General features: G+C 44.4%; 2 protein-coding genes across 3 annotated transcripts; both read right to left on the bottom strand.

Moving 5' to 3' along the window:
• Positions 1-1662: 1662 nt before the first annotated feature.
• Positions 1663-8740, bottom strand: rpn2 (ribophorin II). Of its 2 annotated transcripts, XR_013770991.1 has the most exons (17): positions 8623-8740; positions 8428-8523; positions 7999-8174; positions 7822-7897; positions 7557-7691; positions 7292-7468; positions 7087-7205; positions 6668-6773; positions 6095-6186; positions 5889-6003; positions 5558-5752; positions 5365-5451; positions 5158-5253; positions 4319-4394; positions 3505-3634; positions 2770-2880; positions 1663-2323 (listed from the first exon to the last, which is right to left on the bottom strand). XR_013770991.1 is itself a non-coding variant. In XM_079217985.1 (16 exons), the coding sequence occupies exons 2-16, from the start codon at positions 8485-8487 to the stop codon at positions 2308-2310; spliced, it is 1656 nt and encodes a 551-aa protein (XP_079074111.1). In that variant the 5' UTR covers positions 8488-8523; positions 8623-8740; the 3' UTR covers positions 1663-2307. The 2 variants fall into 2 exon arrangements, 1 of the variants encoding a protein (XP_079074111.1); XM_079217985.1 differs by lacking the exon at positions 2770-2880.
• A 1705-nt stretch (positions 8741-10445) lies between these two features.
• Positions 10446-17071, bottom strand: mybl2b (v-myb avian myeloblastosis viral oncogene homolog-like 2b; the record flags this gene model as incomplete). Its single annotated transcript, XM_079218124.1, has 15 exons — positions 10446-10574; positions 10672-10803; positions 10892-11005; positions 12099-12209; positions 12314-12413; positions 13175-13317; positions 13407-13679; positions 13997-14179; positions 14824-14883; positions 14980-15112; positions 15199-15419; positions 15527-15619; positions 16261-16332; positions 16468-16564; positions 17052-17071. The coding sequence occupies 15 exons, from the start codon at positions 17069-17071 to the stop codon at positions 10446-10448; spliced, it is 1881 nt and encodes a 626-aa protein (XP_079074250.1).
• Positions 17072-19189: the final 2118 nt, after the last annotated feature.

The raw sequence follows: 19189 nt of genomic DNA on the forward strand, positions 1-19189 counted from the left end.
GTTGTGCACTCTTGCTTGAACAGAAACACCAGGATGTGACATTTGTGTAAGGGGACACACTAAAGGTAACTATGGTAAAAATAAATAAATACCCCCCCAAAGTGAAACATACCCTGTTGATAACTAGCACTAAGACAACTATTTATTGTATTACACGTTTTCTTAAATGGTATTTTTAGATATGCAAATGTCGTGAATTCAGGAGAAATCTGCAGACAGATAAAGTGGTAAAATAAACATCTAAAAGTTTTTAAATAAACATCTAAAAGTTTCAGTCCACTAGTCTGAAAAAAAGTTATGGAAGCTAAATAGACCTACTTAATCACATTTGGACAGCAATCGTAGTTAAAGAAAATTATGCATAAATATATTTGTATATAGCTATCATTATGTATACATAATGATATATATATCACTTTTTTATGGGATATATAGATAGCAATATTGTTTTTATCTGTGCATTATTATTATGTATTAGGAGTTTAACACTCAAATGTGTATCTGCTTCATCAGGACTGTTTTGCCAATCGTCATCAGATTTGGTCTCAAATGTTGTTGAATCCTGATATGTGCAAAGAAATATGCGGCATCCCTTTTTCCAGCTTGTCCCAGCCCACTTCAAACCAGAAAAAATAGCACGAACCAAAACATTCAAATAAATATCTTCAATGTAAAATAAGCAAAACAGTTTTAGCTCAAATAAAGTGTCAATGTAGGAACCCGTCACTCACAGTAAGTGAGCTTTGAGCCACCCATTTGTCTTTTTTCACGCTGGTCACAGGTGAAAAAAAGAAAGTCTTTCTCAATACCCAAGTTAACGAGTTCACAAGTCCAGAGAAGTACGCATATTGAGAAAGACCCGTTGTTCCATTCAGCTCCAGTTGTGCGCGCATGAATCAGTTATCGTAAATGGCGTCTGAGTCGCCTGCGTTTTATCCCGACCAAATTCCTATGACGAGCCAAAATGTATGCCGAGAAAAAGGTGAAATTAACGTCAATGGCTGCATTCCATTCAGGTTGTTTCAGGACGCTGGTTTGGTTCAATGGTTTGGGTATTTAATCAAATTAATGATGGCTGCATTCTATTTAGTGTGCCACAGTCGTAGTGAGGCGGCATGCACAATAACCGGGGCCCTTTAGTATGTTGACCCTCAGCTGGTTGAGCAGAGGGAATTTATATTTTAATACATTAAATATGTATGTCATAATGGTAAAAGTCAAAATAGTTGGTTATATTTGTTGAAATTTTCTTCACATCCTGATATCAATTATAAATTCATTAGGTGGTCTATCTTTCTGCACATCATGAGTGCTAATAACCGGCATGTTTGGTGCTTGCTCACAATGATAAGGGGGAGTGGCTTTGGAGGGAGGCCTTAAGGGACGAGGCCAACAGGGTTGAAGACTTGGTCGACTTCTTTGCTGAATTCGACAACTTTATGAGCCAATGCTGCTAGCTACACTCATTTGATTAAAATGATTTTTTTTTTTATTTATTTAAAGATCTAGCGCATCTTTGAGTGTTGAAATGACCGACCCCAGCTTTAAGTACATTACAAAACCTACAACCTTATTCATTATCAGAACAGGATGAGCTCCTTGTCGTCATCTAACTCTTGGACTGTGTTCCTCTACTAAAGAAACAAACTCAGAGTCACCTCCACTTCTTTATTCCCTCTTCTTCATTACAAAAACATCACATTGCCCACATTTCTTTATTAACATTTATTTCTCGGGGAAGCCTGTATCAAATAGGGGACTACCGCTCCTCCAACACATCTGATGCAACAAACAGGAAAACACACTGGCATAGATAGTAATGTTCAACAGATCAGTGCTAATGCCAATGTTTGTTTTTCAGCTCAAACAAGTTGTCTTTTGTTACGTGGTGAAATGGGCATAGAGCAAAAAAAAAAAAAAGAATTGAGGAGGAATGTACAAAAATAAAAAAAGGCCAAAGAAATCGTCAAATCAAACCCCAAAAAACACAAATAGATCTCCCAGGTCACTGCATGTTGGACAATAAGAACACAAATCTCACAGGAAGATGAAGTGCAATGATCAGTAGCTTTAAAGCCCTCGGTAGAAGAATCTGTCAGTGGGCAGTTTTTTTCCTCGGCGACGCTGCAATTTCTCGATTTCTTCCACTTTGGCAACGTGGACAAACTGCATGTTTAGACTGCCGATTGGATTCTTGAACTGCTGTTTAAAAGTCTGATTTGATGCATCGTCGAATGACTCCTCGGAAACCAAAATATAAAATAAAAAAGGAGCTTCGTCCGTCTTGTTTTTAAAATTGTCTTCCTCTTATTTTTTCTCAAGTCTGTGGAAGAAAAGAGAACAAAGCAAACAGTTATTACACACATTTAAGCCTCATTAAAAAAGATAAAAAACTATTTTTATCATGCATTTTAAATGCACAACAAACAATGTTATTTTGGGGCAAAAAAAAAACAAAACACAAGAGAAACTCTCATAACAAACGTCTTCAGGTTCTGGATGACGCACACTGTGGCTCATGAACACAAAACCAGCCACTCAAATGTAATGGCACAACCAGAACCATGGGTGTTAGGACCACAATGGGTGGGGAGGGAGGAGGGGGTCCACAGTGCTTGTATGGCTATGATGGGATGAGTGAGAGGCAAACCGGGAGGGAGGGGTGAACACTCGGGAGTTAGAATGATCGAGCACCACACAGCCATGCACGCACGCGGCCAGCCATTATGGGAAATGCACTGAGGATGCAGACTACGAGGATGCCCTTACTTCAGCCTGGGAGCCCGACCGACTCGTTTGTTACAAATGTGGGCGGGGGAGGGGGGGCTTTATCGCAGGCTCCTATACTTTGCCAACCTACAACTTTGCTCGGCGGCAATCCTGAAAAGAGTACAGAGACAGCGAAGTGTGGATGGAGGGGTTAAAAATTGTAAAAATAAAAAAGACACAGGCATCAGCTGCAAAAGGAGACAAGAGACTAGCAGGAAAGAGGGGAGGTGAAGAAGAAAAAAGTCCTCAATGGGAGAAAAAAAAAAAAGACATTTGAGAAATCAATAAGTGCAAGAATTCTACTTGCTCGAACGGGTTTAGCTGGGTGCGTCTTAAGAGCAAGAAGTAAAAGTGAACAATTAACGGGTGACGTTTGGAGTCAGAGACACGAGCCACAAATTGCTCACTCCGGCCCGTTGAGGGCTCTACATACTGATGGGGAGGAAATTGCCCACTTAGATCACCGCTCTTGCAGATCTTGCTGCCACGCTTCACTCCTGGCCCAAGTGGGCACGAGCTGTGCTTCGGGCATCTTTGGGGGCAACTGAGGAGCTGCGATACGAGTTAGACACTTTTCCTCGGGGGCTCGAGGCGAAGAACTACCGTGAGGCCTCAAAGCACCAGAGTCCTCGTCGTCTGGAAAGGGGCTACTAGGCTTTTCTCCCCCTCTCTCTCGGGGACTAAAAGGACACTCAAGGGGGACCATTTGATGCCAGGCGCCATCAGTAGACGTACCTCTTCACGGCTATCTGGGCCAGCATGCGGTTCCCGGCGAGGAAAGTCAGAGTGCCGATGATCGCCAGGTACTTCAGAGTCTGGAACATGTTCAGGTGAGTCCAGTAGACGTACATCAGGCCCAGCATGGCTGAAATGAAACAAGAGAGTGAGCTGGAGCGTCAGGGGTTCCCCACGCAGAAGGGTGCTTTATACAAATAAAACGTACGTATAGCTTGATATTAAAAAAAAAGAATCCCTCTCAATCTTATTACCGACGAGAAGTGTAAGGCAGTGTTTACGTTTTCTCTTTTCATAGTTTGTGGGCTTTCAGCAAAAGGTGCTTTGGACCCCCATGTGGGTGTGGAACCGCTAATAACAGCGTGGCTGTGCAGCCCGTCACAATTCTCAGGTCGCCACGTATCGTTCCTGCCTCGGCCGAGAAGTGGAGTCAAAGCCATGTGAATGTACTTGGGTACATTCAACTTGCATTCTCTCTACTGACCAGCAGGGGGCGAGTCTGATTGTCTATGAGAAAATGACTACTTCTCTCTTGATTATTTACCTCGGTAAACAATGTAAACACAAGTTTATGTTCTCAATCTCTAGTTTCAACTCTACTTCAATACAGCTTGATGTTCATTTGCTAAATTACGGTCAATTTAGAGTCAAATAGATGCTTTCACGAATGATGCCTCCGTGAAATTTATTACGATAATTGCATGACAGCCGCCGGCGTTTACTGCTATTCACTTATCGTCTTAAACAGCAGCAGATGAGGAGGCTACAAATCGTGTGAGTCATAAACATTTTCATTTCAGGGATGGGGACCAACCTGCGTGTCCCACGTGGAACAGAATGGTGCTGGGAGTGAAGCTGAAGTTGGAGATGTTGGCGCCGAGCTTAAGCCACTACAGACAAGAGGGGGAATAAAAGACAATGTGATTTTCAGCCCCTTCAAGAGCTGCAAACAAAGGGGCTGGAAAAAGTGTTTACCGCTGAACACACAATACGCTGATGCGTCGCAACAATAACTATTACTCAGCACTGCAAATGCCACGGATAAAAATACACCATCGCTATTGTGATTTCAAAATGAAAAAACAAGCATTATATATTTGCGCCGTGCTTTAGCCGCAGTCGGCGTTTATGAAAGCTTACTACTGAAGAGCTTTTTCCTGAGGAAAAAAACCCCCAACAAAAACAAACAAGACCTCTGTGCATACAACAATAATAACAAAGCTGAATACTCTATTAACTTAATAGGTTTTGATGAATAATGGAAGGCGGTCCATTTGTTGGCGGGCATTTAAAATGACAAAATGGTTTCTAATTTATTTCCGTAGCCAAGTTAATCTACAGTTAAAGAGAGAGTTTGGATGTTTTTGGAGGGGTTGTGCGAGGTACTTGACCGTAGTCGATGGTGGTTTGGAGAAACGTATAGGAATAAAGGCACGGGAGCAAAGCAACATACTGCGGTGGACGGGAACAGCAGTAAAACCTTTTTAAAAAAAAGACACCCATGTATCAGTTTAAGTGTACCCTACAATTTGGAATATTTTCAATGCATTACTTTGCCGTCAGACAGACCTTCAAAACCCCCATGTCTAAACATCCAAACTATACCTTTAAGCTGATGGCAAAAAACAACAACATTTTAGTTTGAAATATTACCAGGATGAGCAGAAGAAGTAAAGGAGACATGATGAGTGCAGTGAAGGCGTTGGAAACCATCGTGGGAGGCTTCTTTTCTGGTTCCCTGAATAGGTGCTGCAGAGACAGGAGGAGATTTTATACAGCTGGACTTGCTTGATTTTCCATCATCAGGCAGTGAAACAGATAACAATATGAATATATATAAAAATAGTATACAAGTATTACCTGAATCTCTGGTTTGGGCACATAAAGAGTCTTGGGCTGAATGGCCACTGGAGCCTCCTCATCCACGAACTTCAGAACAACGTCAGCCTTTCAAAAGATCACAACTCAGCGTTAAGAGCTCAATATCAACGTCTAACTTGTAACGCCAGCAAACGGCCCGAATTACGGCCAGCGAGTCTGAACAGACACTCACCACATTCCACAAGATGGGATTCTCCAAAGTAGCATCCCCAATGATGAGGTGGAGGGAGTAGGTGCCGGAAATGGAGTTGAACTCTGATTTGCGCTCGGCGGTGTCCAACTCAAACTTGTACATATTCTTGCTGTCGGGTTCGGCCACAAAGACGACCTCTTGGCCAGTTTTCTGGTTGTGCAGCTTGACAAAAGTCTGACAGGAACAACAAATAAATCTTAATCTTAAATGCTGAAAGCTACCTCCCCCCCCCCCAAACTGGTCACAGCTGTTTTCCTGATTGTTTTGGCCAACAATTTAATAAGTGTCACGTCCCACCCTGATGACATACCTGGTGAGGGGTCAGCTCCACTCCGGTGTTGACGTCGACCAGCTGGAAGGCCATGGCAAAGTTTTGGTGGCCGTCTGCTATGAAGGAGCTCTTGCCTTTGGAAGGATAGTCCACCCTGAGCCATTATGAAAAATTAAAAAAAAAAGCATTTAGGACTATCGTCATGCTCCGCAGGATCGGTGCACTTATCGAACTTGTCTCCCCACCTGGTGGTCTTTGTGCCGATGCTCTGGTCCTTGTCCACCACGGAGAGGTCCATGTTCGTGACGGACACCTCGGTGGAAACCTTTACTTTGAGCTACAGGAAGACGGCACACACAAAGTTACATCAGGAGAGCAGCATACTAATCATGAACTGGTTGCCATCAGTGGCAACTAAAAAAATATGCCAGAGAGCAACTATCTAGTTGCACTGTCTAAGCAGAATCGAGAGACATTGATGACAGACAAGCTGCAATTGACTTTTGTCCGGTTGCTGTAATGAAGCTTGCATTCTTTCATGTCGGATTTGCAGTTGTATTACTTCGTAGTATCTTGACCAAAGGGGACCAAAAATTGCAACGATATTTTCAGTTTTGGCAACCAAAAAGCTGTTGCCTGGTTTCCAGCCTGGCAACAACCCCTTTTAAAGAGTCTCTGACTCAACAGCAGCACTTTAGTCTGCATCTCATTTTCCAACAAGGCAATTAAAGCTAAAATAAAAAACATGTTTCACACTTAATTAAAATCGTTCCACAATTGTGAAACGACACGCCTCCGCTTCTGACCGCCACCCTTACCTCAACGTGATTGGCAACCAGCCGGGTATCCCCGGTCACTGCAACGGCAAACTGGTAATATCCGCTGGATGGCCGGCTGGACATGAAGTTCAGTTCAAAGACGCCACTGAAAGTTAGAGAAACTAAATAAAACACGGCATACATACACGACTAAAACCAGGCAGTGTTTAAATCTTGCAAAGAATCTGAATATGCTGAGCTGAACACATCAGTCAACAAAAAAACGTTAGAATTTACATTTGTATAATATTACTATTAAAACTGCAATGCTGTCAACACTGGGAATGTGTTGTGGGCAGAGCAGCGAAGCAATGAAAGGGTGCGTGTATATTTCTTCCCGTTTTTGGGACCCTCTTCAAGTAAATGGGAACCCGAGCAAATGTTACAAAGCTAACACTTATGCCTCTGATCATACATACTCATTAAGTGTGAATGAAGCGTGGCTGAGAATGGCGCTCTTGGAGGCCACGCTGTACGCAGATTCCACCAGCACGTTGGCCAGGGCCAGAGGTTGAGACATGACATCAGTGACAAGGAGCTGCAAATCACAGAGAAACAGCGTCACAGTGGGCCGATCAGAACCCTCAGAGGACTGTAGCCAGGTTGAGATCCCACGCTCAGTACCCGCAGTGTTGGCTGGCTGTGGGATACTGTGGCGGGGCCCTGAGCGCTGACGATGACCGGCACATGGAAGCGGTTGTTGGAGAGAGCGGCGGCGGCACTGGCGACACTGAAAGCCTCGGCCAGAGAGTCCCATGACTTCTTGCTGAAGATGGAGTTCACCAGCTGGATGACCTGGTCCTGTGGCAAAAAACAGCATCGTACCCATCAGTTTCAGAAAGGAAAACCCCTCATGGGGGAGACAAGCCTGACGAGACAGATATCGTACCTCCTTCAGAGGAGGCTCCATGTCCACGTGATCGGACAGGGAATAAGCAGCAGTCACAAACAAGGCAGTCGCCTCGAGTCCCTCCTCAAACTGGAGGTAGATGCCACCGAGATCATCCAAACGAGCAGTGAGATCCTGAGGAGGAGTAAAAAAAAGTGTGTTAAAACCTGAGAATTTAAAATGTCTGTGCATAATTAATAGTCCAGTGCAGTGTTGCACAGAGTCAAAAAACACAGCACCACCTGGTGGAAGTTTCAGGGCTCACCTCAATTTCCTCCAGTATCCCTCCCAGTTCCGTCTGCTGGGACAGGCGTGCTGCGGTCTGCAGAGCCGAAGTGATACTGTCCGGAGGAGAGAGGACATTTATTTTCGAGCACTGCGACGACGGCACAGAATAACGCTGTGCTCCCTGACACACACACAAAATGCACACAACACTTACGCCATGACATTGTCCTCCTTGTTGATGCGACCGGTCAAGGCCCGCACAACTTCCTGGGAGGCCAGGGGAAGCCCCAGAGAGCTGAGCGCGCTCACGGCCCTGTGAATCTGTGTCATGGTGGAATCCTCACTAACCGCCGCCAGGAGGATGTCACGCGTCTCATTGGACACGGGGATCTATGGAGGTTAAGATATATATATATATATATATATATTATATATTAGCATTGGTGTAAGGCAATCTCTGCTTTGCCATTTCGATGCTCAGGTCAATGTTATCTGACATTATTATTTTACATGAAAAGTTGGTTTTAACACCTTGACCATGAAGCAATGATGTGGATTTTGCAACTCCAGAAAATATTGTGATCTGCATCTACTCCAAAAACGCCTTTGCACACAGAAAGATAGATAAGAAAGCCGAGCATACCTCACATCCTGAAATGGCTTGACTGGTCTCAGCAGCGAAGAAAAGAGAGTCAACGCTCATAGGATCCAGCTGGGATTTGAGAAACTGGCATACTTCCTGCAAACACAAAGCCAATGAATATCGAGGATCAACATGCAGACAGATTTAATAATGACTAAATGTTTGAATCAGAATTGCTGGGTATTTTCGTCTTACCTCGTGATCGGGAACGATCGCCCCGAGCTTGGACAGACCAACGACGGAGTAGTACGCGGAGTCCAGGTCGGTGAATTGTTGGCTCAGGAGGTTCTGCAGGCGGGCCACGTCGGACAGGGAGAGGTAGTGCGCCGGAGTGAGCGCCTGAGCTCCAGCGAGAGCCAGACTGAGGACGACCAACCCAAACAACCCTGCGGACACAGAGCGGAAGAGACCGGTTAACCTTCCGGCTGGTATTTAAAAAATGTGCAGGTTATCGGCTACTGCCACCACGGAGAACAAACAATAAATTGATATAATGTCCTCTCTGGTGACGGATGTGTACTCATTCATTGAGACGACGCTCGCTCGCTCATTGCACGTCAAGCTACAAGGCGAGCTAACGCTAGCTAGCGTCAGGAGGAAGCCGTACACTTCGTGCACCCGCTGCCATTTCTAGACCGACTTAAAAAATGTCCGAGTCCATAACGTCACTTTAAACGACAATATCACGAAAAAGATACTTCTCGAACATTACACTCGGAAATGTACAGAGGAGATTTTCACTTACGAGATCGTTCCATGTCTTGCAGTCTTATGCAGCGTCACCAAAAGCAACGACTGCTTCCGGTATCTTAAGGGTGAGCTGTCACCAAAGGTATAATATCCGGCGGTATTTTGACGTTTCAAAATAAAAGCCAAGGTATGTACACGTCGGATAAACGAGGCCTATGTGCCACTTATGACTAATAATGATAGTTTAATTTGTACACTCCGAATATTAAAAGTTATGCGCCGTTTAATAAAACATATTGTATTACACTTGTATGAACATAATTCCATACTAAAATATGATTTAGCCCATAGCGTGTTTTATTTTATAAAATGGTATATTGTTAGATACACTGCTTTGTGGCAGCAGCATAAACAGGAGGAAAGTGTACATTGGACATATTGTGTTTTTATTAAATTTCTTAACAAAATGCTGTATGATACAACTCTAAATATTTACAAACAGTGCCAAATGACATAATATTCTGAACATTAGCGGCGGTACAGCATCCACGACCCCATTACATTGCAACCTCACAGATGCTGCAACAACTTTCCCCAAGTGTATTCATCACTCAGTTGGATCTCAATAAGTAGTAGGTCTCCTTGACGGATAGCAGATGTGTGCTGTGGTCACCTTCAAATTTCCAACAAACACACAATTTACCCCCCAAGGACCTCACTTATAATTTGCATATTGAGATGTAGATTATGAATCTGGACACATACTGAACAGACTTTTACAACAAGACAATGTTCACTTAACATTTTTAACATGAACCCAACCACCCCTCGTCTCTCAATGCATTAGTAATCAAGCTGTCTGAATTTACTCCATATTCAAGCTATACAACTGAACTTTCAATCTGGAGGTGCGACCTGAGTCTTTGTACTCTTCACAACTTTAAAAAACAGTTAAATTACAGACACATTATGCGATGTAAAACCATGTCTTTTCAGTGATAGATAAAGTGTATGGCCGTGATTAGTTTTTTTTCTATTCTACATTCATTGTTCTTTTTCGATTCTTTTTTTAAGTGACAGTACAATGAAATGCGATTTCAAGCCTTGCACAAGGCCATTGGAGTGAGACTGAATCTAAAATTGCCCCTAAATTATTCCTGGGGCTACATATTGTCAGTGTTGTGATTGCTAACAAGAACTGTACTAAAGCTACAAATGACACGCTGCTTTTCCTCCACCACGCGTTACAATAGCAAAACGGCACAGGGGACAAACGGCAACATTAGGTTCCGCACGTGTGACGTGTTGGTGGGAAGACGAGACACGACTCAGGACAGAATCAGCGCCCGGCTGGGGGCGCGGGATTTAAGCGAGCGAAGGTAGCGCCTCGCCTTCTCCGTCATTATGAGCTGGTCTTTAGTTTGTCCGCAAACAACCGTCTCCCATTCTTTCGACATCTGAAGGGAGAGAGAGAGAGAAAATTAAGTCACTCTACATTAAAATACTTTTTTTATTGAGGGCTTTTGTAAAATATAAAATAAAAGTGGGAGTTACCAGAACTGGGGGAACCGTGCTGGGAAAGATGGCACTGTCGCTGGGTCCCAAAAGGAAGCCCTGATCCAAAATATTGTCGTGTTGCTTACTGCAAAACGATGAGGAGTTGAGGGTCACTATCACCGGCTCTTCCTGTGGTCCGGAAAAAGGCGGACAAGACAGGTTAGGATGCGTCAAATCTACAGACTTGGCTTATAATACGTTGTGACTTCTTTTTAACCTTGATTGCGTTTTTGGCTTCAGTCTTGAGGGATTTGCGTTTGGATGTGGAAACATTGCAGTCCACGGCATCCAGGGCCAGGGACTTCCGCACTTTCTTCATAGGAGGCCGATGCTGGGAATAAAAATAAACAATCAAACGCTGAGTTCATAGCTTCAAGAACAATAAAGACAATGAGGAATGGTAAATAGACTCCTTGTATTTTTATAGTCGTCCGACCTCTCAAAGCACTTTAATAGTACTTGTCATCATTCACCCATTCATACACTGATGGGAGGGGCTACAATGCAAGGTGCCACCTGCTCATCAGGACTAGCTGTCATGTGGGGACAAATAGGGGTAAGTGTCTTGCCCATGGACACATCGACATGAACTAGGGAGCCGGGGATCGAACGGGGGATCCTTTGATTGAAGGACGGCCCTGCTCTAAAATAGAAAGGTCCAAAGACAACAATAGGTCCATGCATGAATGGAAGGAGGTCAGAATCGAAATGCTTCATGGTGACCGTTACAGCACGGAAGCTAAAACGTATTCATGTGACTAGTTCAAAGAATTCTTGATTCTTGGCAGTAAAAGCAGAGGAAATATCTGGTTGGGGGAAGTGAATGAACAAGGGGTTTTCACACTCCTTCGTTCCTTTGCAGCTGTCTGCGCAGCAACAGTGCACATTCTTGTAATGCACGGCGCCACGGTGTGAAAAGAAAGATTCCATCTTTAAAATATATAAGATAAGTTAGCATGAACGACAATACTTGCTATTGGTATTAAAATCCTTGTGGCAAATACTTTACAACGGTGACAGGGTGGATTGGAAGGCACATTATACACAGCATTAATGGTTTCTCCATTATTGATGATATCCATCCAAGTTCCATTTGAATGGCGCCTTGACAACTTTTTGAAGCTTAAGTCTGTTAAGTGGCGAACAGTTCTTATATTGAGGAAAATCCTTTAATAGCACTAAAAGGAAATCTAGACGGAATTCAGAACAAATCGATGATTGAAGGGGATTGCCTCCACATGGCTCTCAACATGAACATAAATAGTCAGTTGTTAGCTAGTAGCGTTCACTAGCAAATGTCACCGTTATTTTTGAATGAGGTTCTCTTATGTTCTTACATCATGCGAGCTCTCTCTAAGATCTAGCACCGATATGCATTAAAGGACTCAAACAGATCAGTCAGGTATTTAGGTTGACTCAGTTACCATTGTTTTGCGCCTTTGCTCAGGCGGAGTGGAGCGTGCGCCGACCAAGTCAATCCCAGAGTCTCTCATGATGACCTCGTTTATGTCGTCTTCGAGGTTCGGAGTCTGAGGCTAAGATAACACAGCAGAGCAGACCAAAATAAAGTGTTAATGCAGAGTCGATTAAACCATGAGGGTGAACCCATCTCTTTCCACTGACAGTCACAGATACTCACTAGAGGCTGCAGAGGCCCGTACTTCTCCATGGCGTTTTTGAACGGCGTTGGAGTTCGCGGGGTCGAACAGAGCTCGGACTTGTGGTTGGGTGTGACAAATCTACAAGAAGATGCACAAAAATGTGAACACCGAGACTCAAATTCATATCCAGCAGCCAAATTCATGTTCCCAAGCAGTAACCACAACCTCCTGAATGAGACAAGCGGCTCCATTTCCAAAATTGTCATCTCAAACGTATTTGACGCATTCATTGTGCGTCACGAACAACATACAGAGTGATGCGTTTTCTCGCTCACAAACTACGGCTACACCAGTCGGCTAAAAATAAGAATCCCGTAACCGGTATTTTGTTTTTAATTGCTCTTGAGCGAGAGTGAAGGAGAGACGGGAGGTTTGATCAGAGATTTGTCAGAATCAAAGCTTAAATCCAGTTTGAGGAACTTTCATCTTGTGTCTTTTATTGTGTGTTTTGGCGGCTCCTGTGGACAAAAGTGGCAGTGTTTCCGAGCACCAGAGTCCCTTCAGAAAACGCCCAATTTTACTGCAGCGGGGTCTGACTATCTGGTTCTGGTTTTCCTTCCCCTGTAGCAATATCCTTCCCAGCAATGCTGCCTGGGCCTCTGGCCCGGCGGCACCGATGACTCATTAAGAACGAGTATGTAAAAATAGCTAATCATCTCGCTGATGGTCTCGTTAAGCAGGTCAAACAGAATCATCAGTAATAAATTGAGACCATTTAATAACCAGTTAAAAATTCCCCACAGTAACTTTTATGAATCCAGTGAATTATGCCGACCCAAAACTGGATCTGAGATGCAACAAGCTATTGGAACCCATCACTGGTTAGAGAAACCACTCACGCTGAGTTTTCCTTCTGGGTGAGGGGGGTCTTATCTCGCTGTAGCGGTGTCGTAACAGTGGCTCTCTGGCTGCACACCGGCGTGGATGTGAGGGACGGGTTCTCCAGATCGTGAGTGTCCTGCTTGGTCCACATGTTGAGGAACTAGAAACAACACGAGGTAAATTAATGGGCCATCTCACGCGGAAATAATGAGCAGCGCCCAAAAAATAAATAAAGGGTTACTAACTTACCTGAGATGGAGAAAAGGGCAAGATTTTGACAGGAGTGCTCTTGGGAGTCATGGAGTTGTTGTCGTCGGGGGACAAGGCGATGCGTCTCCGGCTGCGACGGTTCAGTATGGAGGGCGGCGTGATCCCTCCGGGGGAGATGGGGATGAGTTCACCCTTGCTGCCTTTGCTCAGCTCCTGCAGGGCGCTGCCCTCCAGGCGAAACTGGTGGCGCTCCGGGCTCGGACTGTCCTCCGGCAAGTCAAAGGCCGCTAGGTTGCACCAGCCGTCCAGGTCCTGATAAGCGGTTAGAGACCATTTACTTGAGTTGGACATCAAGTCACTATAAATGATTCTATCAGCTATGCTTTTTAAGCTTTTTTTCCCCGCGCTTGGATAAATAGAGAGGCGTAAAAAGAAGCATATACATTCACTACAATAACAAACAACTATAACAATATACAATTTAAAACAGCATAACTGATCCTTTTCGTATCTGTATGTAAATTAACTTTGTATTCAAAAGCACTATTTGTCAATTCGTAGAAGATGGGAGTGTAATCTATCGGACGCATGTTTGATTTACAAATGTGTTTGTTTTTGGGGATCCTTACTCCGTCCACCATGTCCAGCACCTCCTTCAGTACCGGGCCAGTGGGGGAGAGAAAGCCAGAGCTGTCCACCACCCAGCTGGTAATGTTCATTTCTCCCGCTTCGGACTTGGGACTTGAGCCGTCCTTTGGCGAGGACGCGACCTCGACGGGCTCGGCTTTGACCGTGACGGAGACGGCCGTTTCCTGAAACCGGAGGTTGGGGAAACGATAAACATCAAAACACCCCGCAAAAAAACACGACAGCTTCTCGTGAAGCCGTGATTCATTCCAACCGCCGACGTAGATTAATGCTAGCAAATTTTTCGCGCGAGTAGATTACATACAAAGACGCGAATGAGCTCATATATTCTCACCGGGTGACGTGAATGACGCAGTGTCAGCATCAGCATTGAGATACTGGCACCGATCAGAGCCAACAGGTCATCAAACTGGCTACTGGTCAGCCTCAAGCAGCGCTGGAAGCCGACAGTCATCCAGATGCAGTTCCCGGAGAAGCCGGTGAAATTCATCGAAATGTGCGGCTACAGATAATAATACGAACCCAAACCCGAGGGCGTTTGTTTGATGTTCCGACGTTTGTGGAACTTCCACAACATGTACAAAGCAGAAATAGTGGTTATTTCTTCCATGGTGGAAATTATAATGTAATCCATGGAGATAAGCCACTCCTCCTCTCTGGCGCATCTAGCACGAATGACCACAAAGAGTCCGCCGAGTAAACTCACATGGCGCGAAAAATTTGCTTCACTTTTGGTAGCATCAGTCATTTAAAGCCACCCTGTGTTTGAATTGGGATATTTTACAAATTGGTGCGTCTGGTTGCTCACCGAAGAAGGCGTCGTCTGCTCTGGATCCCTTTCTGCACCATCTTGGGAGCAACTGGCCATCTGCAAAAAATATATATATATTTTCAAATTGCTACTACATCCATCGAAGAGGAGAACACCATGACCATGGGGGTGGGAGGGATATATATAGCCCACCTGCACATCTTTATTGACACGGTCCAACAGCTCTTCGAGTTCATTTGGACTGAAGACCTCCCCGGCAAAGAAGCCCATCTCTAATTTGCGTTTGATGGTGGAATTCCAGTGGTTCTTCACGGCATTATCGGTCCTGTGAACAAATATCACGACATGAAGGCCTACGTAGGGCGGGAGCGCTTGAATCAGAAACTCCTTCTCTACGCTGACGTAGCTCACCTTCCAGGAAGCAGCTTGGCCATCTCCGCCCAGCGGTTCCCCAGCAGACAGTGCGCCTTGAAGATGATGAGGTCCTCCTCCGCCGTCCACGAGGACTTCTTCACATTGGGGTTGAGGTGGTTGTGCCAGCGCTCCCGACACTGCTTCCCCAGTCTGCCCTTCAGGTGCTTGGCCACCATCGCCCACTGCTTGTTGCCGTAGAGATTGACAAGCTCAATCACCTGAGGGGAGGGGGGGGGGGATAAGGGTGTGCTAGAACTTATCGCACTGTTTTTTTTTTTTGGAAAGTCGTATTTTTAAAACCAGAGTGCACTATTGAGTCACTCACCTTCTCGTCCTCCTCTTTGGTCCACGGACCTTTGACCAATTCTGGATCCAAGACCTTAAACCAACGGTGCTGACACTGATGCTCAGAGTGACTCTGAGCATGACAAAACAAGCATGAATGAGAGAGTACACACACACACACATCCATCCATATATATATATGGTCACCCAGACAAATTTTCAGTTTCTTCGCAATTTCTCGCATGGAATAGTCTTTATTTCTAAGAACAAGAATAGACTGGCGAGTTTCACATGAAAGTTCTCTATTTCTGGCCATTTTGAGAGTATAATGGAACCCACACATGTGATGTTCCAGATACTCAACTAGCTCAAAAGGAAGGCCAGTTGTAAAGCTTCTCTCACCAGCATAACTGTTTTAAGCTGTGCTAATATAATTGCACAAGGGTTTCTAATCATCCATTAGTCTTCTATGCGATTAGCGAACACAATGTACCACTAGAACACTGGAGTGATAGTTGCTGGAAATGGGCCTCTATACACCTATGTAGATATTTCATTAAAAACCAGACGTTTCCACCTAGAATAGTCATTTACCACATTAACAATGTATAGTGTATTTCTGATTAATTTAACGTTATCTTCATTTTTTCTTTGAAAAATAAGGACATTTCTAAGTGACCCCAAGCTTTTTTTAATATATATATATATATATATTAAATAAATAGCCAAGGAAACCTCAAAGCAAAAAAAAATAAATAGGAGGATCAAACTCACTGGTATGTAGGTGGCGATATATTTCCAATCATTTGATCCCAGTTTGTGAACCAGCGCCTTGAGCTTGTCATCCTGTTGACAAACAAACAAAGCACGTTTGTGTTCCCCTGTCCTACAGGGCCTTTTATTTACATTGAGTGGTGGTGCTGGGGTCAGGGGTCATCGAGACAACATGCAAATTGATGGGGGACGCGTCGAGACACTCACCTCCTCTTGTGTCCATTTCACCTTCACTTTCCCACCGTCCCTCTGCTCTGCCACATCGGAATCGGTGTCGTGATGCATGGCCTCCTCTCCGTCCTCACTGTGGGAGGCAGAAAGAGGCTGTGATGTCTATAAGATAGACCCGGACCCGCACTTTTACGCGGTGTGTGTGTGTGTGTGTGTGTGTGTGTGTGTGTGTGTGTGTGTGTGTGTGTGTGTGTGTGTGTGTGTGTGTGTGTGTGTGTGCGTGCGCGCGGCGAGGGTGACCCTGATTGTCCGGTTTATTTAACGTTATATGGTTAACCGGGACTCGGCGGCGATCTGATCCGCGTAAAGTGCCGCCTAAACAAAACTAGATGGTCGGTACGGTATTGGACAGATGAACCGACTGCTGTGGTTTAATAGACATAGAGTGGTCGACGTTAAATTACATTTAAAATCGCGATTCTTTAGGGGGAAAAGGGCGGCACAGACAAGGGTCCGTAAAGTACTCACAAGTGGATACCAGGAACCTTTATTTATTTAACACCGTAAAGCTAAAAACGAGTACTGCAACCGCTACGGAAAAACAAAGATTAGCCGCTCACCCGCGCGGCCACCAGGACATTTCCCTCTGTTTCTGTTGTTTACGTTCAGGCGGCGGTTCGTCCTGCAGCCTTTGCACGTCATGTGCGTGTGTATTTGGGTATTGTGTCGATGTATTCCGCGTGCTTGTTGTCTTCGCGTTGGGCAACCAGCGGTGGAGGCTATGGAGGCCCGGCGCCGTTGTGTTGAACTATAAAGTTGCAGCTACTAGCCAGCTGGAGCGGGGCGCCCGGGTTGTCCGCGCTCCTGGATTTCTATCTCGCGCCCTTCTCCGCCGTACAAAACCGGATGGTGACGTAGCTGCGCGTCAGACGTGCGCGTGGCGTCGGGCGGCCAGCGAGAAGACTTCCACTGACAGCTTCAGAGAAAAAAGAAAAGAAAAAGTACACAAGCGAGTTTCGACTAATGAGAAGGGGTTGTGTTTTTATTTTACTTCCGCGTGTAGTGTTTACATCTCGTGACGAACCAAATGCTGTGCGTTGTCATGTATAAACCACGTTATAATTAGTTTGATCAAAATGTTGGTAAAGAATTTACAGCATCAAAAAAAGTACACAAATGTCAGTGTTCAATATTTCTATATATGGTTAAATAGAGCCCAGTACAGTTAGTAAATTAATCAAATGACTGAAAATGTTAAGTCAATTACTAATCAAAAACACTAAATATTCCATGTTGCTGCTTCTCTTTGTTGTTTCAAAGGTTCAGCACCTGACAGTTCAAAATAAGCAATTTTGAAAGTGTATCTCGGGCATTTCTTACTATTTTGGCCAAATTAAACAATAATCAATGCATTTATCATATATGTATATTATTCAGATCTGGAGCCCTGTTTCATTCATTTGTCCACAAGTGCTCAGGAAATTTACAAAAAGAAAGACACACTTTATAGAACATTTGTCTTCTTTTAAACAAAAAAATGTAAAACACAAATAGACATAATTCAAATAATATATTTATTTACATGTTTAATACATAAAAATAAAAAAACGGGCTGTATGCTACCCCACCTCCCTACGGACTGATGACCTGCCTTGCCACCAGCTGGGTCAATTAACAAGCAGCTTCAACAGGTTAAAACCAAGCTGCAGATCAATCATCAGTCGTCAGCCCAAGGAAACAATGGAGAAGGCTTTTGTCATTAACGGTAAGAAAACTACTATTTTTAATCTCAAGATGGATATATTCATTTGTGTCCGATGAGATTCTGAGTGGGATCTAACATTTCTCTTCCTAGATATGAAAAGCTTTGAGTGTTCGTCTCCGTCTGAGCTTGACAGGAAGTTTTTTGGGGAACAGAGTTTGCCGTCTGCTCTGTTGCTGCAGCAGCTGTCCACGTCACAAGGGTCCAACGACGTGGCTGACGGCTCCGACACCCGGCTGTCCCTCCTGGCTTCTCTCTGCCTGTCGTCGGACCCCATTTCCCCCTCTCTGGCGTTCTTTGTCCCCAACTTGAACACCCAGGAGGCTGACGCCTGTCACCTGGCCGTGCCTCTGCAAGGAAAGGAAGGAACGTCGTCCACCCCCCTGCTCCTGGGAAAGCAGATGAAATCTGCCGGTTTTGACCGATTGTACGGCGACCTCACCGCCTCTCAAATGTCTTGGGACATCTCTCTGATTAAATCTGAGAACAGTCCGAAACCTAGCCTGGAGTCCAGCGCTCTGGAGGCAACATGGAGTCCAAAACCCCAGTCCACACTACATTCACAAGCTGAAGTTTCTCCCTGACGTGGCCAAGACTGTCCTAAACACACACTTGGCCAGGGGGAGATTCAGAGCTTTGGCAGGAATGTCACGATTGTGTCTGCATCCACCAAGGATGAATCAAAGTGTTCTTTTGGTTTATCATTTTGTTGGTAAAATCATAAAGTCCATCTAGCAACAGATTTTTGTTTTACAGCATCATTGTGAGGATTCATGAAATGTGCTGTTTTTTTACATTTTTGAAAGATTTAAATAACTTTATTTGCATTGTACTTTTTTCATGTGAAATACAATAAAGGTGTGTAATATATACAACAGCAAATTGCGCCTTGATATACAGACATGAACCCATCGTGGCAAATGTACATGTCACTAGTGATTACAGCATCCACGTGGTACTGTTGGATTTTAGAAATTATATGATTTCTAAAAACCA

The sequence above is a fragment of the Taurulus bubalis genome (genome assembly GCF_910589615.1).
Source record: "Taurulus bubalis genome assembly, chromosome: 5".
Lineage (NCBI taxonomy): Eukaryota > Metazoa > Chordata > Actinopteri > Perciformes > Cottidae > Taurulus > Taurulus bubalis.